The sequence below is a fragment of the Carcharhinus amblyrhynchos genome, chromosome 3 (assembly GCF_965287045.1).
Source record: "Carcharhinus amblyrhynchos chromosome 3, sCarAmb.v2.hapA, whole genome shotgun sequence".
NCBI lineage: Eukaryota > Metazoa > Chordata > Chondrichthyes > Carcharhiniformes > Carcharhinidae > Carcharhinus > Carcharhinus amblyrhynchos.
Window position 1 is genome coordinate 95,563,001 of NC_137326.1, and position 20,400 is coordinate 95,583,400.

General features: G+C 41.4%; 1 protein-coding gene across 1 annotated transcript in view; it reads right to left on the minus strand.

Moving 5' to 3' along the window:
* Positions 1-20,400, minus strand: part of pik3cb (phosphatidylinositol-4,5-bisphosphate 3-kinase, catalytic subunit beta) — a 199,835-nt gene that overhangs the window by 9,879 nt on the left and 169,556 nt on the right. Inside the window, exons 18-21 of the mRNA XM_080185544.1 lie at positions 10,656-10,734; positions 5,602-5,769; positions 2,580-2,703; positions 466-611 (exon numbers count right to left, since the gene is read on the minus strand). Coding sequence (XP_080041670.1) covers positions 466-611; positions 2,580-2,703; positions 5,602-5,769; positions 10,656-10,734 — 517 coding nt within the window. The remainder of the gene's footprint in view (positions 1-465; positions 612-2,579; positions 2,704-5,601; positions 5,770-10,655; positions 10,735-20,400) is intronic.

Genomic DNA, 20,400 nt, shown 5'->3' on the forward strand with positions numbered 1-20,400 from the left:
GTCAAAAGTACGTGCTCTTATTAGAAGTTTCTCTATTTGCAAATATCTTTATAAATATGGTATAATTGCTTTGTTACATGAAGAAGTTGTGTCAGTTATTCATAATCCAATAAAGGTCAAGGGGTGGACTTTTCCTGTCCCGCCCCCACGGGAATCGTAGCGGGTGGGACACGGACCATGCAAAGGTCTGTTAACCTCAGGCAGGATTTTCTGGTCTTGAGGTCAGCGTGGCTGGAAAATCCCACCCTGGGTCACAGGAAAGAGAAAGCGCTGAATGTGTATAAGTTGGAAGGGGAAGCCATTGCACATCAGTTGTGACTGGTCTGAGAAAGGACACACCAGGCTGGGACAGAATATAAATCTGACTAGTGTCCAAGAATAATGAGCTGTCTTGTTCAAATCCTCTGTGAGGATATGTGCTGAAAGAGCCATATTCCAACAAGAATGTTGTGACCTTTTAATTACCTGTTAAACTTTTCAGTGTTTCCTGTTTTTCCTTGTTGAATGACGTGAATGAAGTCATAGGTAAGAATAAAAGGCACACGCTCTCTCTTAATCCCAAATTTAGACTTGAAATTGCCAAGAATATGTCCAAAGTCAATATGAAAGAGCTGGAAAGAGGGAAAAAAAAGGAGCAGGATTATTCTCTTACAAAATTTCTCTCCCATCTTTCAAACTAAGATACTGGCAAAAACTAAATTATGAAAGAAGTGACATTTTACTAGGAAGACAGTTTTCAAATATTTCAATCTTCAATGCATTCACAATCTGACAGATTGACATGTCTTTTCCCTATTTGTACACAGTTTTGACTTCAAATAGTTCTGCCAAGTAACTTGTATCCCATACACATTGCGGCAAAAATGAATACAAATGCAAATGAAGTAGTGTTTGCGGCTTTAGTTCATTGACTTTGGATCTTATCCAATGTGAAAGGTCCACAAGGGCCAGCAGTGAAACAAGTCTGAGCTCGCCCATTGCCAAAACCAAAAAGACAAGACTACTGACAACCATTTATAACAGAATTGCTTCCTCCAGAGATGATTCTCAACTCCTTTCTCAGTGGTAACATGGCCTTTCTGAAACTGGGGTCCCTGTCAGGGGCATTCTTATAATAGAATGGGGTAATTAGATTTGACAGGCTGTTACTAAGGCTCAACATGTTAATTATGGCAACATTGTAACAGTAAACATAAAATTTAATAATGGAAGTAATTTTACCAAAATTTGTCAAGAGTTCAGACTGAAAACTGGTGTGCATCTCTCCAGATTGTAAGAAGTCTCACAACACCAGGTTAAAATCCAACAGGTTTATTTGGCAGCAAACGCCACTAGCTTTCAGGGCTCTGCCCCTTCGTCAGGGGAGTGGGGAGTTCTGATCACAAACAAGGCATATAAAGATAGAGATTTTCTGGCACTCAATAACAGAATCTGAATGCATGGTTTACACTGTCACTCTGGCAGGGCGGAGCCTGTTAGAACCTGCAGAACAGGTTGACAGCGATCATGGGGAACATCTCTAAAAGGGCACCCTGAGCAGTGCTGAAAATTAACTCCTCCCCCAAGGACACAGGCCACTGGCAGCCACACCCACACACAGCATGTCTTTCTCTTTCCCAGGGTGTATATTTACCTTGGTGCCCCTGGCAGGTTCCCCTCGATTGATTGTTATTTTTATATACCTGTTTTAAACATCACCGGAGTGACTTTACATTGGTGAGATATGAATAGTTATTTTGGGGGGCGGGGGGGCTGCGAGGGTGTGTGTGTGGGTGGTGGTGGTGGTGGTGGAATCATGTGGCTGGGAAGCCCTTTAATAAGTTTTGAAATTTATTAAAACATATGGAAATAAAAAGGGGATCCTCACTTATGTCACGGACAAGGGCCAGGGGAAATTGGAAAACGAGATTTCACCGACAAAAATCTCGTTTCACAACTTGCGTGGGATGTTGAAGATGAACGTGGATTTAAAATCACCACCAATGGAGAATTATTGTTATCGGGATTTTGAACGTTTGAACAAGGAGTCTTCTAGATGTGCATGCTTCTCATTTTCTACTTCATGTAGAAATTCACTCAAACACTGCTCAATGTCTGCAAAGTAGCACTTATTATTAGGACTGCTCAATCAGGCTGAAATAAAGGTTTTCTTCCCGTTAGTATCTCTGTCAATAAGATGGCAGCAAAAGTTGGTCTGTTCAAATTACGATGTTACAGAAATTTAACTGGATATCCACATCCATCATATCAGTCCGAGGATGAGCGGGTTAGGCGAATTGGCCATGCTAAATTGCCCCTCAGTGTCAGGGGGATTACCTAGGGTAAATACATGGGGTTGTGGGGATAGGGTCTGGGTGAGATTGTGGTTGGTGCAGATTTGATGGGCTGAATGGCTTCCTTCTGCACTGTAGGATTCTGTTCTATGATTTCTGACAAACAGGAATGCCTGACCCCAGATTTAAGTATTAGCAAAGCACATCTAACCTCCTGTTGAAATGTTACCAGCACAAGCTTTGTGTGAAGTCACACCATCATATTCCCAGTCCTAGTCAGAGTCAGCCCTTTACATTATTACATACCTGACCAGATTCTCGGACCATGATGTTGTCACTGTGTCTGTCGCCAATCCCCAGCACATAAGTTGCTACACAATAGCCAGCACATGACAGAGTAAACTCCTCAATTGCTCGTTCCAGAGCATCCCTGTCATCAAATCAAAAGACAAATAAAAGCATTGAACAATTCGTTTACTGGAGCACTAACAGCTGCATCCACTGGAATAAATGCATAGCAGTTTTATGTGTTTCAGATTCAGAAAGAGTTGTTAAAATAGAACACTTAAAAGCTTTCATCCACAAAATAAAGAATTAGTTGGGTACAGTAATAAGCTGCCAATAACTGCAAGAATTATTACTTCATCTAACTTATCAATAACAAACAGAAGGAAGGAGGAAAATTGTAATGATGGGGAGAGAGAGTAAAGATTTACAGAGTTAAAGACTTTTCCAGAACCAAAGAGATTTTCAGAGAGGATTTTACAGGACAGCAGTAAAGTGATTAAGGCATTGCCCCCCAGTAGTAGAATGGTGACACCAAAATGAATCCAAAAACAGTTTCAGACGGTGGAAATAAAAGCTTATTGATGGGTATGTCGCTGGATTAGAAATATGGAGGTCGCAAATTCAATTACGGAAAGTTTTGAAACTGAATTCAAGAAACCTGGTCATTTACAGACTGTTCCTGTGAAAACTGCTGAATTGTTTCAATGCCCTGCCACTCATTCCTGATCAATCTTGTGAGACTCCAATCCCATACTACACTATTGAATATTAGGGCAGAGGGCCTTGGATCAGAGCTGGGTGGGAGCTAAAAATAGCCCCACAGTCCGGCATGCCAGATCCTTGATGCCATCCCACCTCTGAGGGGGTGTGTGTGTGTGTGAGTGCGCGCGCTCTGTAGTGTGATGACTACAGGGTCACTCACTTGCATTTAGCCTAACATGCTTTATGAAGAACCATTTAAGCCCAATTAACGGAGGCAAACTGGGAGTTTTCACACGACCAAGTTCTTGCTGGCAGTAGGTGCCAATTTAGGATATATGGAGGCAGCCCCCTGGCAGCAGACTGAGGACTGGTAATCCCTGCGTGCCTCGGTACAGGCATAGCCACAAGCTATGCCTTGTAACATAGCTTCCCACACACCCTCATCTTGAAATTTTAAATGCTGTCCTGCTGTTGCCCAGATCCCAAGACCAAACATATAAAAGTATTGCAAGAAATCCTGAGGCAGAGATGCTTTACATGGATCTATACAGTGCCCATCATCACTACGAGAGTCAAATATCTATGGGCCCTCACCTGATGGCTGTAAGCACAAACTTTCAAGTCAATATACTATCTATTTTGGCAAAATAATCCATTCATCTTATCAAATGGCAAAACAATAGAACCAATTTGGAATATAGGTGACCACCTACATGAAAATAAACAAACCAACGTTGCCTGAAGAGGCCAATTGACCTCCATAATCTTTCTGTAAGGAACCAGGATGAGGCATGTCCATGGAGGGATTTGATATTAATTCAGAAACAATCATAAACATTAAAAAACACCAGGCACCTTACAGGACATGATGACGACAATGACCTTGTCCCCCCCCTCCCCCACCCCCACAAGCTGAATACTTAGTTTGGCAGGTCTGTGGAAATTCAGTCACAATTCACCAAGTAAAGACTGAAGAGGCTGGTCACAGAGTCTGTTCTAAATTCTTCCATTGGTTGCAGTGATTTTTCTCAGATGTAGGGTTGAGAATCTTTAGAACTCTGGCCAGATTTCCAAGCCGTCCCAAACTTTAGATCATCCAAGAAGTTTTAACATTAGCTACCGCAGGACAAGAGCTTACATTGTCTATCCTTTTGTGAAGGGCCCCAGTGTCAACCATATTTTTTTGCTTTGCGTGCATTTGCTAGACACAAACAGCGGTCGATCCAGATGCACTTTTGCTTCCAATAAAAAGTGAAGCAACAGAACAATCCTGCCATTATTTATTTAATGATACACAGTTTGGAACCACATTTAGTTAAAAAAAACATTTTTCTGGACTCCCTGAACCACAGAAAAGTTCAACATTTTGCACAGCAGCTATGTTCTATGCTCTGCTGTGTTAGCAAATATGGAGATGTGACCCCATTACCTCAACCCCTTAATCTCCCAGAGGTGAAGCACGTCACAGTAGGGACTTTTCTGAGCACAGAAACTAGAGACGCTGAGATAGTTCTCCCTCCCCAAGTGAGGGGTGGAAATATCATCACTTGCCAATTAGCGTTCCTTGGAGTATTTCAGCCAGGAACCTTGCTGATTCTTTGATGGTGAGGTGGAAAATCCCTTCATCCATAGAACTGAGCTCCATATCTCTGTCAGACTATATCCTAGTACGGAGTAAGCATGGAGAATGAGGAGGAATTTCTTCTCTTCAAGGACTGTCAGTCTGTGGAATTCTCAAATACAGAGTGCTGTGGTAGTTGTCATCAGACAAATTTCAAGCTGTTAGACAGATTTTCGACTGACAAAGGAGTCAAAGTTATGAGGGATTGGCAGGAAAGTGGAGTTAGAGCCACAGTTTGAGCAGCCATGATATTACTGAATGGTGGAGCAAGTTGGAAGGCCTGTTATAATACAACCAATGATAACATTGGAATCTGATTATAATGTAACCAATGATTATATTATAATCAGATTCTAATGTAACCAATGGCAAAATGATGTGGTAATCAGCTCACCATAAATAGAAAGCATATGGGGATTGTGGAGAGCATTTGTGGCCCAGGGCGCGGCCCAAGTGATGGTGTAATGAAGTTTCCTTATTAAACCTTTTCTTTGATTTACTTTATGAAGTTAGCTCTTTCACTGCTTGTAACTGAAGTATCCTTACTCCCAGATAAACACTATTTCTCATGGTCTTACGATACTTTCCATTCGGGGGGAATGGGGGATGAACGGAATAAATTGGCATTAAAATAAACATTCAAAACAATGCAGCTTCATAAAAGATTGTTGATAATCCTTTGAGGCAACGGTCAAGTGAAAAGAGCAAAAAACTTACCCAGAATTCTTTTCCTTAAGCCAGTTCAGCAAAGCATCTTTGTTGAAGGCAGCAGTAGCAGCAACATTACTGTTAGTTAGCTGGATATTGGCTATAGTTTCTGCAGCAGACACCACCTGAATGACACCAGATTTATCTCCTGTTGCAAGGCAGCCATAAGGCACAACTCTGAAAATGAAACAGTTTAAAGTAACATTTTACATCAATACTTTAGCAGGGTGCAACATTAATTTAGGCATTGTAGTCATAATGTTGCCTCCACAGTGGTGCAATGTTAAACTGCAAAAAAATGGAAGTGTGTTGTTTCCAGCAAGAAAACTAGCGTGTTAGTCAGTTTTCTCACCAGATATTATGACACTGCCTAAAAAAAAAATCAAGGAGGCGTGTTTCACAGAGTCAGCACTTGTCTCCACCTTCCCACCACACCCTTTCCCAACCCCAATCATCAGTCCCTTCCTCCCATGGATCATCGGTCCCATACCCCTTCCTCCCCAGTCATCAGCCCCTTGCCCCCTTCCCCAGTCATCGGCCCTTGTCCCCATTCCTTGCTGATCATTGGCCCCTTGCAGCCTCCCAACTGGCTCGTCCTCACGAGCATGGTGCCAACATGTGCCGAGGTGCAATGCCATCCCACTGCCTGTCCTTGTCCCTTTCCTCTATGGCTATGTTCACAACAGGGTTCACGTCCAGTGAAGTGGTTTTAGTCGCACTGACATAACTGTCAATATACAGCTGGCGGGGGGAGTTAATTATATTGAAATCCATTCAAATTTATGCAAAGCAGGTTCACTCCTTTCATGGGCATGAACCTGATGACATTGCCAGCGAGAGGCGGGGAAGATCTAAGATTGCAACTGTACCAGTGAGATTCGCGACTTTGGGATCTTGTGCCCACACCGGCAAGTACAGTGAACATCGGCTCAAGATTGCCACCGCAGTATAACACTGAAGACAACTGGTAAAGGACTGACTCGCAATGTTTCAGTTTCACAGCACTGAGGGTGGGGGAATTTTAACTCCTTCCATTCAGCTATGGCCAGGTAATGGGATGGAGGGCTGGGTGTTGGCTGCAGTTAAGAAGCAGTAGGCAATTAACTGACAGCTTTGTTCCTAAGCTTGCTGATCTACATTGGCTCCCTGTGAAAGTAACAACTTATACTTTTAACATAATAAAAAGAGTCCCAAGAACTTCAGAAGAAACTTTATAAATCTCTGCCTGCAGGTTTTGCTGTACAGTGGAGAGATGTCAATGCAATTGCAAGTTAGATATTTTTGTAAGCAAGCTGTAAACAACTGTAAGCATTGCCCTAAAAGTTTGTGGTACTGAACACGCACTTTGCATTACCAAGTCCTCTACTACAACTAATTGGCTTCCTGACATAGGATTTATTTCAGCAGCAACAATTCCAATAAAAAAAAGCATCAAAAGAAGAAACAAAACCGTATTATTCCAATCAGCAAAGTGCCAAATTCAGAAATTTGGAACATTTCTACAATCGCAATCAGTCCAGAACAACAGATGGCGCTGCATTCTGTCCATATGTTCATCCAGAATAAAAAGGCCAAGGTTCAGAAATGAAATTGTGCCAAGGAAATCTGCAGATTCCAGATGCTGAGGCGGTTATCTAATCATTTTTCCTGGATATTTTGGCACATTAAAAAAAACAGCACTTCTGTGGCTTCTCACAGTTCAGAACAAAAAAAATCGCTAACAATTAAAATCCCAAGTGTCCATTACCTTTATAAAATGCACATTGCAGTGCCAATGCTTCAGCAAGATATTTGCACCAGCACGGAAAGAAGCAATTACTGGTGTTTTGAGTGTAAGATAGATCAAAAGGAGTCATGCTGTAACACCCCTTTAAGTGTCACAAACTTAAATTAACATTTCCATTTCTTTTTAATATTCAAAGGCACATATTTTAAACCATTTTTAAAAAGTATTGCTGGCAAGTTTGCAGTAAACGATCATAGAGTTGTAGAGGTTTATAGCATGGAAACAGGCCCTTCGGCCCAACTTGTCCATGCCGCCCTTTTTTTTAAACCCCTAAGCTAGTCCCATTTGGCCCATATCCCTCTATACCCATCTCATCCATGTAACTATCTAAATGCTTTTTAAAAGATAAAATTGTACCTGCCTCTACTACTACCTCTGGCAGCTTGTTCCAGACACTCACCTCTCTCTTTGTGAAAACATTGTCCCTCTAGACACTATTGTATCTCTCCCCTCTCACCTTAAACCTATGCGCTCTCTAGTTTTAGACTCCCCTACCTTTGGGAGAAGATATTGACTATCTACCTTATCTAGTTCCCTCATTATTTTATAGACATCTATAAGATCACTCCTCAGCCTCCTGCACTCCAGAGAAAACAGTCCCAGTCTATCCAGCCTTCCCTTTTAACTCACACCATCAAGTCCTGGTAGCATCCTAGTAAATCTTTTCTGCAATCTTTCTAGCTTAATAATATCCTTTCTATAATAGAGTGACCTATTATAGAACTTCACACAGTATTGCAAGTGTGGCCTTACCAATGTCTTGTACAACTTCAATAAGAAGTCCCAACTTCTGTATTCAATGTTCTGACCGATGAAACCAGGCATGCCGAATGCCTTCTTCACCACTCTGCCCACCTGTGACTCCACTTTCAAGGAGCTATGAACATGTACTCCTTGATCTCTTTGTTCCGTAACGCTCCCCAATGCCCTACCATTAGCTGAGTAAGTCCAGCCCTGGTTCAACCTACCAAAATGCATCATCTTGCATTTGTCTAAATTAAACTCCATCTGCTGTTTGTCAGCCCACTGGCCCAATTGCTCAAGATCCCATTGCATCGGAGATAACTTTCTTCACTGTCCACTATGCCACCAATCTTGGTATCATCTGCAAACTTACTAACCATGCCTCCTATAGTCTCATCCAAATCATTAATATAAATGACAAGTAATAGTGGACCCAATACTGATCCCTGAGGCACACCATTACAGGCCTCTAGTTTGAAAAACAACCCTCTACAACCACCCTCTGGTTTCTGGCATGAACCCAATTTTGTATCCATTTAGATACCTCATCCTGGATCCTGTGAGATTTAACCTTATGCAACAACCTAACATGCTGTACCTTGTCAAACGTTATTTATTTAGAATTGGACAACACTGCAAATGGGATATTTGCATTAGGTGAATATTAAAAAAGAAGCAGGCAGCACACACATTGCTGCCTCACAACATAGGGGACCCAGGTTTGATTTTGGGTCACTGTCTGTGTGGAGTCTGCAAGTTCTCCCAGTGTCGGCATGGGTTTCACCCTCCAGGTGTTCCGATTTCTTCCCATAGTCTGAAAGACGTGCTGGTTAGGTGCACTGGCCATGCTAAATTCTCCATCAGTGAACCCGAACAGGTGCCGGAGTGTGACATAAGAACATAAGAAATAGGAGCAGGAGTAGGCCATCTAGCCCTTCGAGCCTGCCCCGCCATTCAATAAGATCATGGCTGATCTGTTGTGGCTCAGTTCCACATTCCCGCCCTCTCCCCATAACCCTTAATCCCCTTGCTTATCAAAAACCCATCAACCCGCGTCTTAAAAATATTTAGCGAGGCAGCCTCCACCACTTCAACGGGCAGAGAATTCCAGAGATTCACCACCCTTTGAGTGAAGAAGTTCCTCCTCAACTCCGTTCTAAACCACCCCCCCCCTTTATCTTGAGGCTGTGCCCCCTAGTCCTACTGTCCTTTCTGAGCGGGAAGAGTCTCTCCACCTCTATCCTATCCATCCCATTCATCATCTTATATGTCTCAATGAAATCTCCCCTCATTCTTCTAAACTCTAACGAGTACAAGCCTAGTTTATTCAGCCTCTCCTCATAGCAACTAGGGGATTTTCACGGTACCTTCATTGCAATGTTAATATAATTCTCCCATCACGCTTGCCATCAAACATCTGGATGGGGGCTTGGGAGAATTCTGCCCAAGATTTTTTTGTGGGTGGGGGGAGGGATGAGGGGGCAGGTATAGGAAATTAGAAAAGACGTTCACTGCAGCAAAACTAGGAATTAATGCCTATCTTATCATAGCATGACAACTATATGCCTAGTGCGCATGAAGTTCAAAAGGTGAGTTGGCACCTTTCCATGGCATTTCAACCTACCTTACTTACAGCTTGACTTGGCACACCTCCAACTACTTCCCCTCTGAATGCAAGCTGCAATGAAAGGTTTTTTAGCCCTGGAGGTCAATAGGGTCAAAGTAAGGGAAAAAACATCCTGGTCAAAAGGCAGCTTGACAGGAGTCAAGTTGAGGACATGTCCTCCGGGTGCAGTCCATCTCATCCTGGCCTTTTTATCAACAATTTGACTGCTGTATTTTTGTAGGTTTGGTTAAAAAAAATCAGAACTACAAGTATTCTTGGCAATAGAGTGCCTTTTTCCTTCCTTTAACTGTATTTTAAAATGATTTACTGATATTTCTTTTTGCAGTGATATTTTGTGCCCTGACACATTATTACTGATATTAATAACAAAGCTGTAGCTGAAATTTGTCTTTTGTATGAAAGAGGCCAGATTTTTTTTTACACCTTCAGAACCTGTACTTCAAACTGTGTATGTGCTACAAAAAGTGAGCGAGAAGTTATCACACAATGGGCGATCTAACTATCAAGAAGCAACAGAACAACCATCAAGTTATCTGACCGCCAAAGAAAAGAGTCGATTGACAAAATACTCAGGATTGCTTTGTTGTGGAAGGATTAAATTCTGGAAATATGCACCACAGTGTACTTGCTATAAAATCTTCTTCAGGAAAAAGTATGCTCCAACTCAGTGAGCACATCAAAGTTAAGGCTAGGCTCCCACATAATGAACCCATATGCACTCTTCTGAGCTAACTGTGCCTTAAGGCCTAATCTGTCTCCTTTTTCCGCTCAGTGTTTTCCTTTAAATGTGCTTCGAATTTTCAAATGGAATAACTGGAAACGTTCATCCACACACTGCCACAGTCTGGTTTGTAAAGTTAAGCCGGTTGAAAGGCAGTTGAAGGAAGTAAACTGTGGGAGGCCTACCTGAGGTCTAAGCCTGCCTCCTTCCACAGCGTATCCATTAAATGTAGAATCTGCAGAGCCAGCATGTCCTGCCGCAGATCTGAATACAAGAGGGAAGAAAGCAACATAGGTTTGCAGGTTATTTCATTGTTTGCAGAAAATCGGTGCCCAATATGAAATAGTATTAGATTATCATACTTAATGAGCAGGTCACAATTAGATGTAGATTTTTAACCCCAATTTTTTGCGACGGCATTCAATTCTAATGAGGTGCAAGCTGTCTCATACATCAACACGTTTTCCTCATGTGCAGCACATCTTCCCATTGTTGTCTCTCAACATGCACCATTAATAATTCAGTTGTAGAGCAAAACCACTGTATATGTTAGGCAGTAATGAATCCATTATGCCAGAAGAATTCACTGGTGTGATGAACAGTCACTCCCAAAAAAAAATACGTGCCACATGCTGATCAATGTAAATTTATAAAAAGTATTTTCTTTTCTCTTGATTTCACAATGATACTTCCTAATGTTGAACAACAGAAACATTTCATGATTAAGAAAGACACTAGAATCAGAGTTCCTACAGTGCAGAACAGGCCATTTGGCCCATCAAGTCTACACTGACTCTGTGACAGAGTATCGTATCTGGGCCCTCTTCCCCACCCTATCTCTGTAACCGCACACATTTACTATCTAACCTACAGATGTTGGTACACTAAGGGGCAATTTAGCACGGCCAAGCCACCTAAGCTGCACATCTTTGGAACATGGGAGGAAACTGGAGCACCCAGAGGAAACCCATGCAGACACAGGGAGAATGTGCAAACTCCACACAGTCACCCAAGGCCGGAATTGAATCTGAGTGCTGTGAGTGCTGTGAGGCAGCAGTGTTAACCACCGTATCAGCCTGCATCCCACTCTTAAGCTTTATTTCTTTAAGTCTAATAGGCCATTCATAAAGCTTTGATATAGCTAATGGTAAGAAAACTCAAAGAAGCGAATATTATGTAACTGCAATTCTTTCAGTGCACTTCAAGGCATCTTTTTAATTCTTAAATCAATCATCGGTTAAGCGAGCCCAATCAAAACTTTTAGCCATTCATCACTCTAACTGGTGAGAGGGTGGGGTAATGAGGGAAATATTTTGAGACTCTGTTGCTTATCTGTCATTGCAAATATTTATTACTGCACATCAGTAAGTTCAGGTAACTCAGGTTTCAGATTCCCTGCAGATTCAGTCATGAGCTAGCTGATTAAATGCTGGCAGTATTGCAGACACATTGGTAAGACAAAAATATTATTTTCATTCTCTGCCATTCAACAATAAGTGTTCACCACATTTTTCTGTCGTTTCCTACCACCAGAGCTGTTAAATCAGTGTGGTTATTTCACCTCACTTAAAAAAATACCCATCATCCTACAGTCTAAAAGGCTACGGAAATCCTCCTTTATATTAAGAAAATAAACAAGTAGGTGGATTAGCAAATTGGTTACCAGTCGTTTTCAGGATCACCCAGTACAAATGACAAGCAGATTGAAGTACCATAAGGAGAGAGGGAGGGCTTATTCTGGCATCTGGCAGCGCCTGCATGTCTTAAAAGCTTAGTCTTAGAGGTTTCTGCAACTACTTTCTCACATTTACAGCTTTAGCTCACACTAGATAATGATCAAATATCAAACTATGGCAACCACTTACTTACTAGTTATACAAATAAAAGTAAAACCTGAAATAAAAATCAGTTTTAAAAAAAAAGTCAGACTGGTCTCAAAATGTTCCACTCTCCACCGATGCTGCCAGATCTGCTGATTTTTCCAGCACTTTGTTTTTACTTACTCACTGGGTACATTGTAGAGTTGCCGGGAACCATGCAATTTTAAATCTCTATATATGATTTGATTTATGTACTGTTGAATCGAGGGCCAACCCTTTCCTCAGTATTTTCATAGTGTCCTCCAGTTGGGAGTTACACTTTGCCAAGTCCCACGACTCCAGAGGCCAGGTGCTAAGAGTTACCAGCACCATCTTATCTAATATCTGTTATATCATGACCTTGGGAGTTCATTTCTGCTTTCTCACACTGATTTCAAAAAATTGGGGCCAGTGCTATGCTGCTTTTTTGCTGGCTGTGACTGTGCCCTCTGGATTTTGATTGTCCTAAGCTTCAAAGGTTATGGACAGCATTAACACGAGGTGACAGACTGCTCCCCCCATCCTTCTTGTGTCCCTCCCCTCCCATTTCCCCCTCTTGCAGCTGCTTGTTTCAATGTTTTTGTGTCTAGGGAGAAGTTTAAACCATTTGCAGTAAGTCAGTCCTGACAGCCTCTTGTCACTTAATTTCAACAGGGATCAAAACTACGATTTCTGGGAAGAAAGCATGACTTTGCAGGAAAAAGACATGCCTTTTCACCTAGTGAAATGAAAGGCTGTCAGTATTCACTTAAAATCTTCCACCCGAGTCATACGCCTTTAAAGTTCAGTGGTAAGGAATTTCCTTTATAAGGAGTTTGTGGGGGGAGGGAAGACGGGGAGGGAGAAGGTGGGGAGGGGGGGAAGAGAGAGAGAGAGTTCGAACTTTGTCACTAGACTCGTGGCTATTCCTCTCTCTATCCAGGAGCAAACCTGCTGAATTTAATAAAATTCCTACAGTGTAGAAAGAGTCCATTCGGCTCATCGAGTCTGCACCAACTCAGCATCTTATCCAGGCCCTATCACTGTAACGCCATATATTTCTACCCCACCAATCACCCTGACCTACACATCTTTTGGGACATTGGCCGTGCTAAATTGCACCTTAATCTACCCACCCGACACATCTTTGGACTGCAGGAGAAAACCAGAGCACCCGGAAGAAGAACATAAGAACATAAGAAATAGGAGCAGGAGTAGGCCATCTAGCCCTTCGAGCCTGCCCCGCCATTCAATAAGATCATGGCTGATCTGTCGCTGCTCAGTTCCACTTTCCTGCTTTCTCCCCATAACCCTTAATCCCCTCTCTTATCAAAAACCCATCAACCCGCGTCTTAAAAATATTTAGCGAGACAGCCTCCACCACTTCAACGGGCAGAGAATTCCAGAGATTCACCACCCTTTGAGTGAAGAAGTTCCTCCTCAACTCCGTTCTAAACCGCCCCCCCTTTTATCTTGAGGCTGTGCCCCCTAGTCCTACTGTCTTTTTTGAGCGGGAAGAGTCTCTCCACCTCTATCCTATCCATCCCATTCATCATCTTATACGTCTCAATGAGATCTCCCCTCATTCTTCTAAACTCTAACGAGTACAAGCCCAGTTTATTCAGCCTCTCCTCATAGCTCAACCCCCTCAACTCCGGTATCAGCCTAGTAAACCTCCTCTGCACTCCCTCCAAGGCCAAAATATCTTTGCGCAGGTGCGGCGCCCAAAACTGCACACAGTACTCCAGCTGCGGCCTCACCAATGCCCTATACAGCTGCAGCAAGACCTCCCTACTTTTATATTCAATCCCCCTCGCTATGAAGGCCAGCATCCCATTCGCCTTCCTGACCACCTGCTGCACCTGCAAGCTGGGTTTTTGCGACTCATGCACAAGGACCGGGGAGAACATACAAACTCCACAGAGTCACCCAAGGCCAGACTTGAATCCAGGTCCCCAGCAATGTGAGGCAGCACTGCTAACCACTGTGCCACTGCGCCAATTCAAATCAATTATTTGTCAGGCCGCTGTCAAACCCAGCTTCATCACCAATTGAAGATTTATGCCCACTCACACTTTTGGTTCCATTTCAGAAACATACCACATCACACCACTGAAAAGTGGTTGCTTCACTAATGCCCCACACAATACAAAAACAACTGCAGTTACAAAAGTTTGTGCAGGGTATGGCAGGCTGCAGCCAACAATCTCCAGGGAAACCAGCTGATCTGTTATCTCTGTCCCATACCACCCTCTTTCCAATCCTTTCGCACAGCATGCCAAATGCACAAAGATTTTCTAATTTAATTTAGATTTTTCTTTGCTAAAATTACTGTGAACCTGCATTGTAGTGCTGTCAGCTCAGAACCAATTAACTGCAGTTAACCACTAGCAATACCTGCCTAACGCAAAAGGGAAATCACAAATAAATTCAGCAGAATTGCCAGTCCTAAATGTATGCGAGAGTGAGACAGGGAATCCATTGACCTTTAGTGCACTGAGAATAATCATTCTCATACTGTGCTCTTACACTTTTTTTTACTGCATATGCTTTACAGTGTTGTAGTTAAATATAGCAACATAAATTCAACGGTTCTGCATCTCAAATTATTGAGGCCCATTTCACCGGGTAGGTTTTTTTGCTGTAATCTTCAAACATTGAGGGGGCAAATTATGCACTGCTGCTTCTGTTGGCACAGGACATCATTCCATTTTTGACCAGCAGCGGGCTACGCAATCAGCCTCTGAGATGAGGCTAGCAATGTGAATTCCTGATTGCTGGTATGTACCTCGTTATCAAGGAAGCGGCAAGACTATCAGAAAGGTAAGTCAGTAACCACGATGTGCAAGTTTGCACAAGCACCACTGCTTGATTTACTGTTTGGAATCCACCCATTAAATGTAAAATGGGCTGAATCCTGAGTACCAGCTTCCTCCCAAAGTTTTCTTTGTAATGTAAACATATCATTAGAATTACATGGTAATTTAAAATAATTAGCTTCACCACTCGTGAAGTTGGCCGAGAATTAGAAGAAATCTCACGTTGTCTAAGTGCGCTGAGATATCGGCTAACTTGAGGCCTTAAACCAATCCTATAGCTGAGTAATGTGAATCTTTATTCTCTGCCACTGGCCCATGCAAATCATATGACTGACCTTGTTCATTCATACATTCATACACACTTGCCTGCACTGCAAACATCCTTCAGTTTGGACTGCACCTTCTACACACGTAACTTCTTTTTGCTCTTTTTAAATATTTTCAACCAGACAGAAGCAACTCAGCAGAAGAAGGGATGTTAAATTGCTAAGAAGGTGACACCTTCAAATAATACCTAAAAATAAGATTAAATTACTTGTAATTTGTTTCAAAAACCTTGTCTTGCGGGAACTCATAGGAGATTAAAAATTACAATCTTTATGAATAGAAAATCCTGAAGCATTGCTCAGCATAGATTTTGCCTAACAAAAGAACATGTGCAAACTGTTATTGTTTTGGGCCTTTGTTTCCGAAAGGCTAACAGTAGGCAAATCTTTTGCCTCAAAATGTGGAAGCTGTTGCTTTCGCATATTCTGTGCCCACAGAAGTGCTTACACATAGGTTTAACAATCATTCAATCTGCAGCAACTGTTTACAGCACTCTGTTAACTAAACCTTCTCCAGAAAAAGTGGCGATTACCCCATTAATGAATAGGTTAAAGCAAAGAAAATCTAAACCTAAAATTAATCAGTACAACTGATCACCCATGTATTACACGTAGCTCATTCATATTTAAAGGTCAGAGACATGGTCAGCATCATGGGAGATTTTTTTAGATGGGTAAACACAACAATTATAAAGTTCTCATCACTGTTTTCAAATTTTCAAGAACTTGCCCATTTCAGCCTCAGCAACCTCATTCAGCCCTACACCCATCAGAGATATCAGCACTTTTCCCATTCTAATGCAAATTTTCATTAGTTAACCATTGGTAACTGTACCTTTAGTCACTTAGGCTCTTAAACTCTTGAATTCCCTCTGTTGGCAAGATTTTGAACTATTAAAAAAAACACAATCTCCTAGAATGTTTATCACAGAAAATCAAGGCCAAGGACTAAATGTTCGTTGCCCGACACCAAGTAAACTTGCATCGGAAGGGTGACATGGGAGATGTGATGTGGCTACACTTTTAAAACTTGCCCTCTAATTCCCACTATTTCAGGAAAAGTGGTGATTCACAACTTAACACCCATTTAAAGTCATGCCAGGTTCACTATTTAAATGCCTGCTGCAAATTCAAATCCCTCTGTCATTGATACTTCTATCGAGGTGGGTGGCTTCCTGAAGTTTAAGGGAACCATACTAGGTATATGAGCATGGTGGGGCCTTTTGACAGTAAATTTAAACCTTTTGCCAACTTCAACTGTCATAATGTAATGATTTATAATGATTAAGTTTTCAATCCAGTGATTGAACACACGGCTCTTTCCTTAAAGCAAGATAAAGGGGAGGCGGTTTAGAACGGAGTTGAGGAGGAACTTCTTCACTCAAAGGGTGGTGAATCTCTGGAATTCTCTGCCCGTTGAAGTGGTGGAGGCTGCCTCGCTAAATATTTTTAAGAAGCGGGTTGATGGGTTCTTGATAAGAGAGGGGATTAAGGGTTATGGGGAGAGGGCGGGAATGTGGAACTGAGCCACGACAGATCAGCCATGATCTTATTGAATGGCGGGGCAGGCTTGAAGGGCTAGATGGCCTACTCCTGCTCCTATTTCTTATGTTCTTATGTTCTTATGTTATTAAATTGAGCCCATTAAATTGAACCGAACTGCGTTAAGATTTAGATGCATTACAACTCTTTCTCCAGTAAATAAATGCTTATTTTGCATTCTACAACATGGAGAATCAGATATGAGTATATAATAGGGACTGTGAGATTTGATTTTCACATTGCTTTAATATTCTGGTACTTGTCAAGCCTTTGAACACTCTCCCATTATCAGCTGGGACAGAACCAATAAGCCATACAACACTGCCCTTTTGAAAGTAAAAAAGCATTCAACTTGTGCCTTGAAAAGAATTCCCCCTCTTGCATTCTCAAAAAACTGCCAATCAAATATAGCCAGTGAAAGTTACGTTGAATAAACCATTAATCTTCTCAACAGTTTTGAATCATATCCAAATAAACACACAGGCAATGAAAACCTACCTTCAAATAAAGGTAAAGCTATTACAAGCCCATTAAATTGTCAATGAAACAAAGCCAACAGGAACAAGGATGAAGCAAGAGGCTGGAGGCCAGCCAAGAATGGTGGAGGAAGGAGGAGAAGGGAGAAAATGCTGCTCGAGTGAGGAAGGGGGTGAGGCAACTGGATTGATAGAAGTGGAGGAGAAAAGAAAGAGAGTGAGAAGCAGAAAAAGGAGAAGGAGAAGGAAAGAGATGAAGGTCCAAAAGGACAGTTGTGTAGATGGGTGAAAGGGACACAATAGTAGAAGGGTCAATGTTGGAGACCTCGGTAAAGGTGGTGGGGAGGCAAATCAGAAGGCAACCAATAAATAGAGAAACAGGAAGTAGATAGAAAGAGAGGAAAGAGTAAAGATGAAATAAGTAAAATGTTGACAATACTCTGCAGCTCTAATAGCATCCATAGAAAGAAAAACAGGGTTGACATTTTAAGTTGAATACAACTTTTCTTCAGAACTGAAGAGAGATGAAGATGGGGGAAGGACAGGGAAGGTAGCAATAGAGAAGCTTTAGCATAGAGGAAGGCAATGATGAAGGATGAGACAAAGCCAAAAGTGGAAGAACAACAAGGGGCAGAAAAAGGATAAATCTACTTGGCTAATAAGATAGAATATGAGCTCAAACACTTGAAGCAGACTGAAAAGATGTACCATGTCTGAGTAAAGTATTTCCTGACAAGTTTTAAATTACTTTTCACAAGTTTCTATTTATGTCTTCCGCTCCTACTTCGCTGGCTCACTTTGAAGTAATCTGGATGAGTTTCCCTCCTCCCTTAACCACTTTCTTTTTAGACTGCAAAGCTCCAATCTCTAATCATTTCTCATAGTTCATGCCCTTTGCAACTGGGATCAGTCTTGTCACTTTTCTCTGTAGCCTTTCCAACATGTGCATATCTTTCATGTGGCACAGTGATCAGAACTATGCTCCAAGTGTGGTCTGAACAGTGTTTTGAGATGCCTTAGCAGACCTTCTGCAGAATTATATTCTACTGTTCTGGTTCTATTATCTAGCATTCTATTAAATTTATTGCTTGCATATTGAAAATAAGTTGCATCTTGTTACTCGCATACTTCTAAAATCTCTGTGTGCTAACCCAATTCTATTGCCCACTTCTGTGATTAATGTTAAGTTCAATCTGTCTTTCCCAGCGCTGTTGTCTATAACCAATGTAACTCATGTTGGAAATATTTAGCTATATGCTCTGTTTAACCTGTGGCTTCACTGAAGAAAAGCCACAGACCAAATACATTGAATACAATACAATGGTGCATTTCACTAGGAATTAGCTTATGTTTGCCAATTATAAGCTACCCTTAAAAAAAATGTTCTTTCAACAGCAACTTTTGTTAAAAAAGTCAAGAAATTCTTAGCCAAGTTGGCCTATATATTGGGAATTGGGATGACTCAAAGGTAAAATGGGAACAGCAGTTATAGTCTACAGAAATGAAAATGTACTCCTTTAAGTATTGAAAATTATTTAAGTAAAAACATATTCCTTTAAGTATTTAAGTGATATTTCATTGCCACCTCTCCCTTTTCCTTGCATTGTTTGAGTATTTAATTGTGTCGTGGTTGAATAAAAGATTTACAAATGCTCAGATTTATTGCTGAAACTGGTCTGGAGGCATTTTATATATTTTGAAAATGTCCTTTTTGCAAGTAACCCAGTAGTTGCAAAAATGGATTTTAATGATGATATTACACTACTAAGAAGCAAGTGTATCATTTCATAGCCAGTTCAGAAGACTATAGTCATTGACAGCAACTCTGAAATGAGGGGCATGATCAATAAAATAACATTTAGAATGAATGTACAATATATTGAAAATTCATAGAAAGAGGTGATTTGGACAATATCTACTCTGAACTAACTGCCCATCTTGTGTCATAAATCGGGACCTGATGATTATTCCACAGCTTTGGTTAACAGAAAATCTGATTCAGCTTAAATCAGTATATGCTTTCACCCTTTCTGTGCTGTCCAATTTGCTGTTGTCTTTCCTTTGATCAGTGTAATTTAATATAAAAGCCTACAGTGTTAATTTACTGAGCTAAGAAATGAAACCCAATTGTAATTATACTTCATCTTTAAATATTCAGATACATTTTGGTGAGGAGTCACAATATAGTAAAATGGGACAACTTTAAAAGGGATACAAAGACCTGCAGGTGTTGTACATACATCTTTGAAGGTGACTGGATGCCTTAGCAAAAGCAGTTAATGAAATCCTGGATTTTATAAAAATAGAGGCACAGCTATCTGGGAAGTTATACAAAAGTTATGGAAAACACTAATTCGACCCCACCTGGAATGTTGTGTCCAATTCCAGGTATCGCACTTCAGGAAGGACATGAAGGCTTTGATGAGGGAAAAGAGAAATTTATCAAAACAGCTTCAGGGATGTGGTATTACCATCATCTTGGATAAACTGGGGGAAGCTGGAGTTATCCTTGGAGCAGAGAAGGTCATGAGGAGGTTTGATTTGAAAGGCTTTTAAAATCATGAAAGGTTTTGCTAGAGCAAATGAAGGAAAACTGTTTCCACGAGTTAATGATCAGAGAGGACACAGATTTAAACCGATTGGCTAAAGAACCCAAGGAGACAGGAGGAAATGTTTATTTTTCTATGCAATTTGTGGCTAGGATTTGGAATGCACAGCTTGAGTGGTGGATATAGAGGCAGTTGTCACCTTCGAAAAGGAATTTGATAAATACTTGAAGTAATGTCGGATTATTGGGGAAAGGACAAGGGAGTGAGACATGCATGATTGCTGCACAGTGGTTAGCACTGCTGCTTCACGGTGCCAGGGACACTGGTTCAATTCCGGCCTTGGGTCACTGTAGAGTTTGCACATTCTTCCCGTGTCTGCA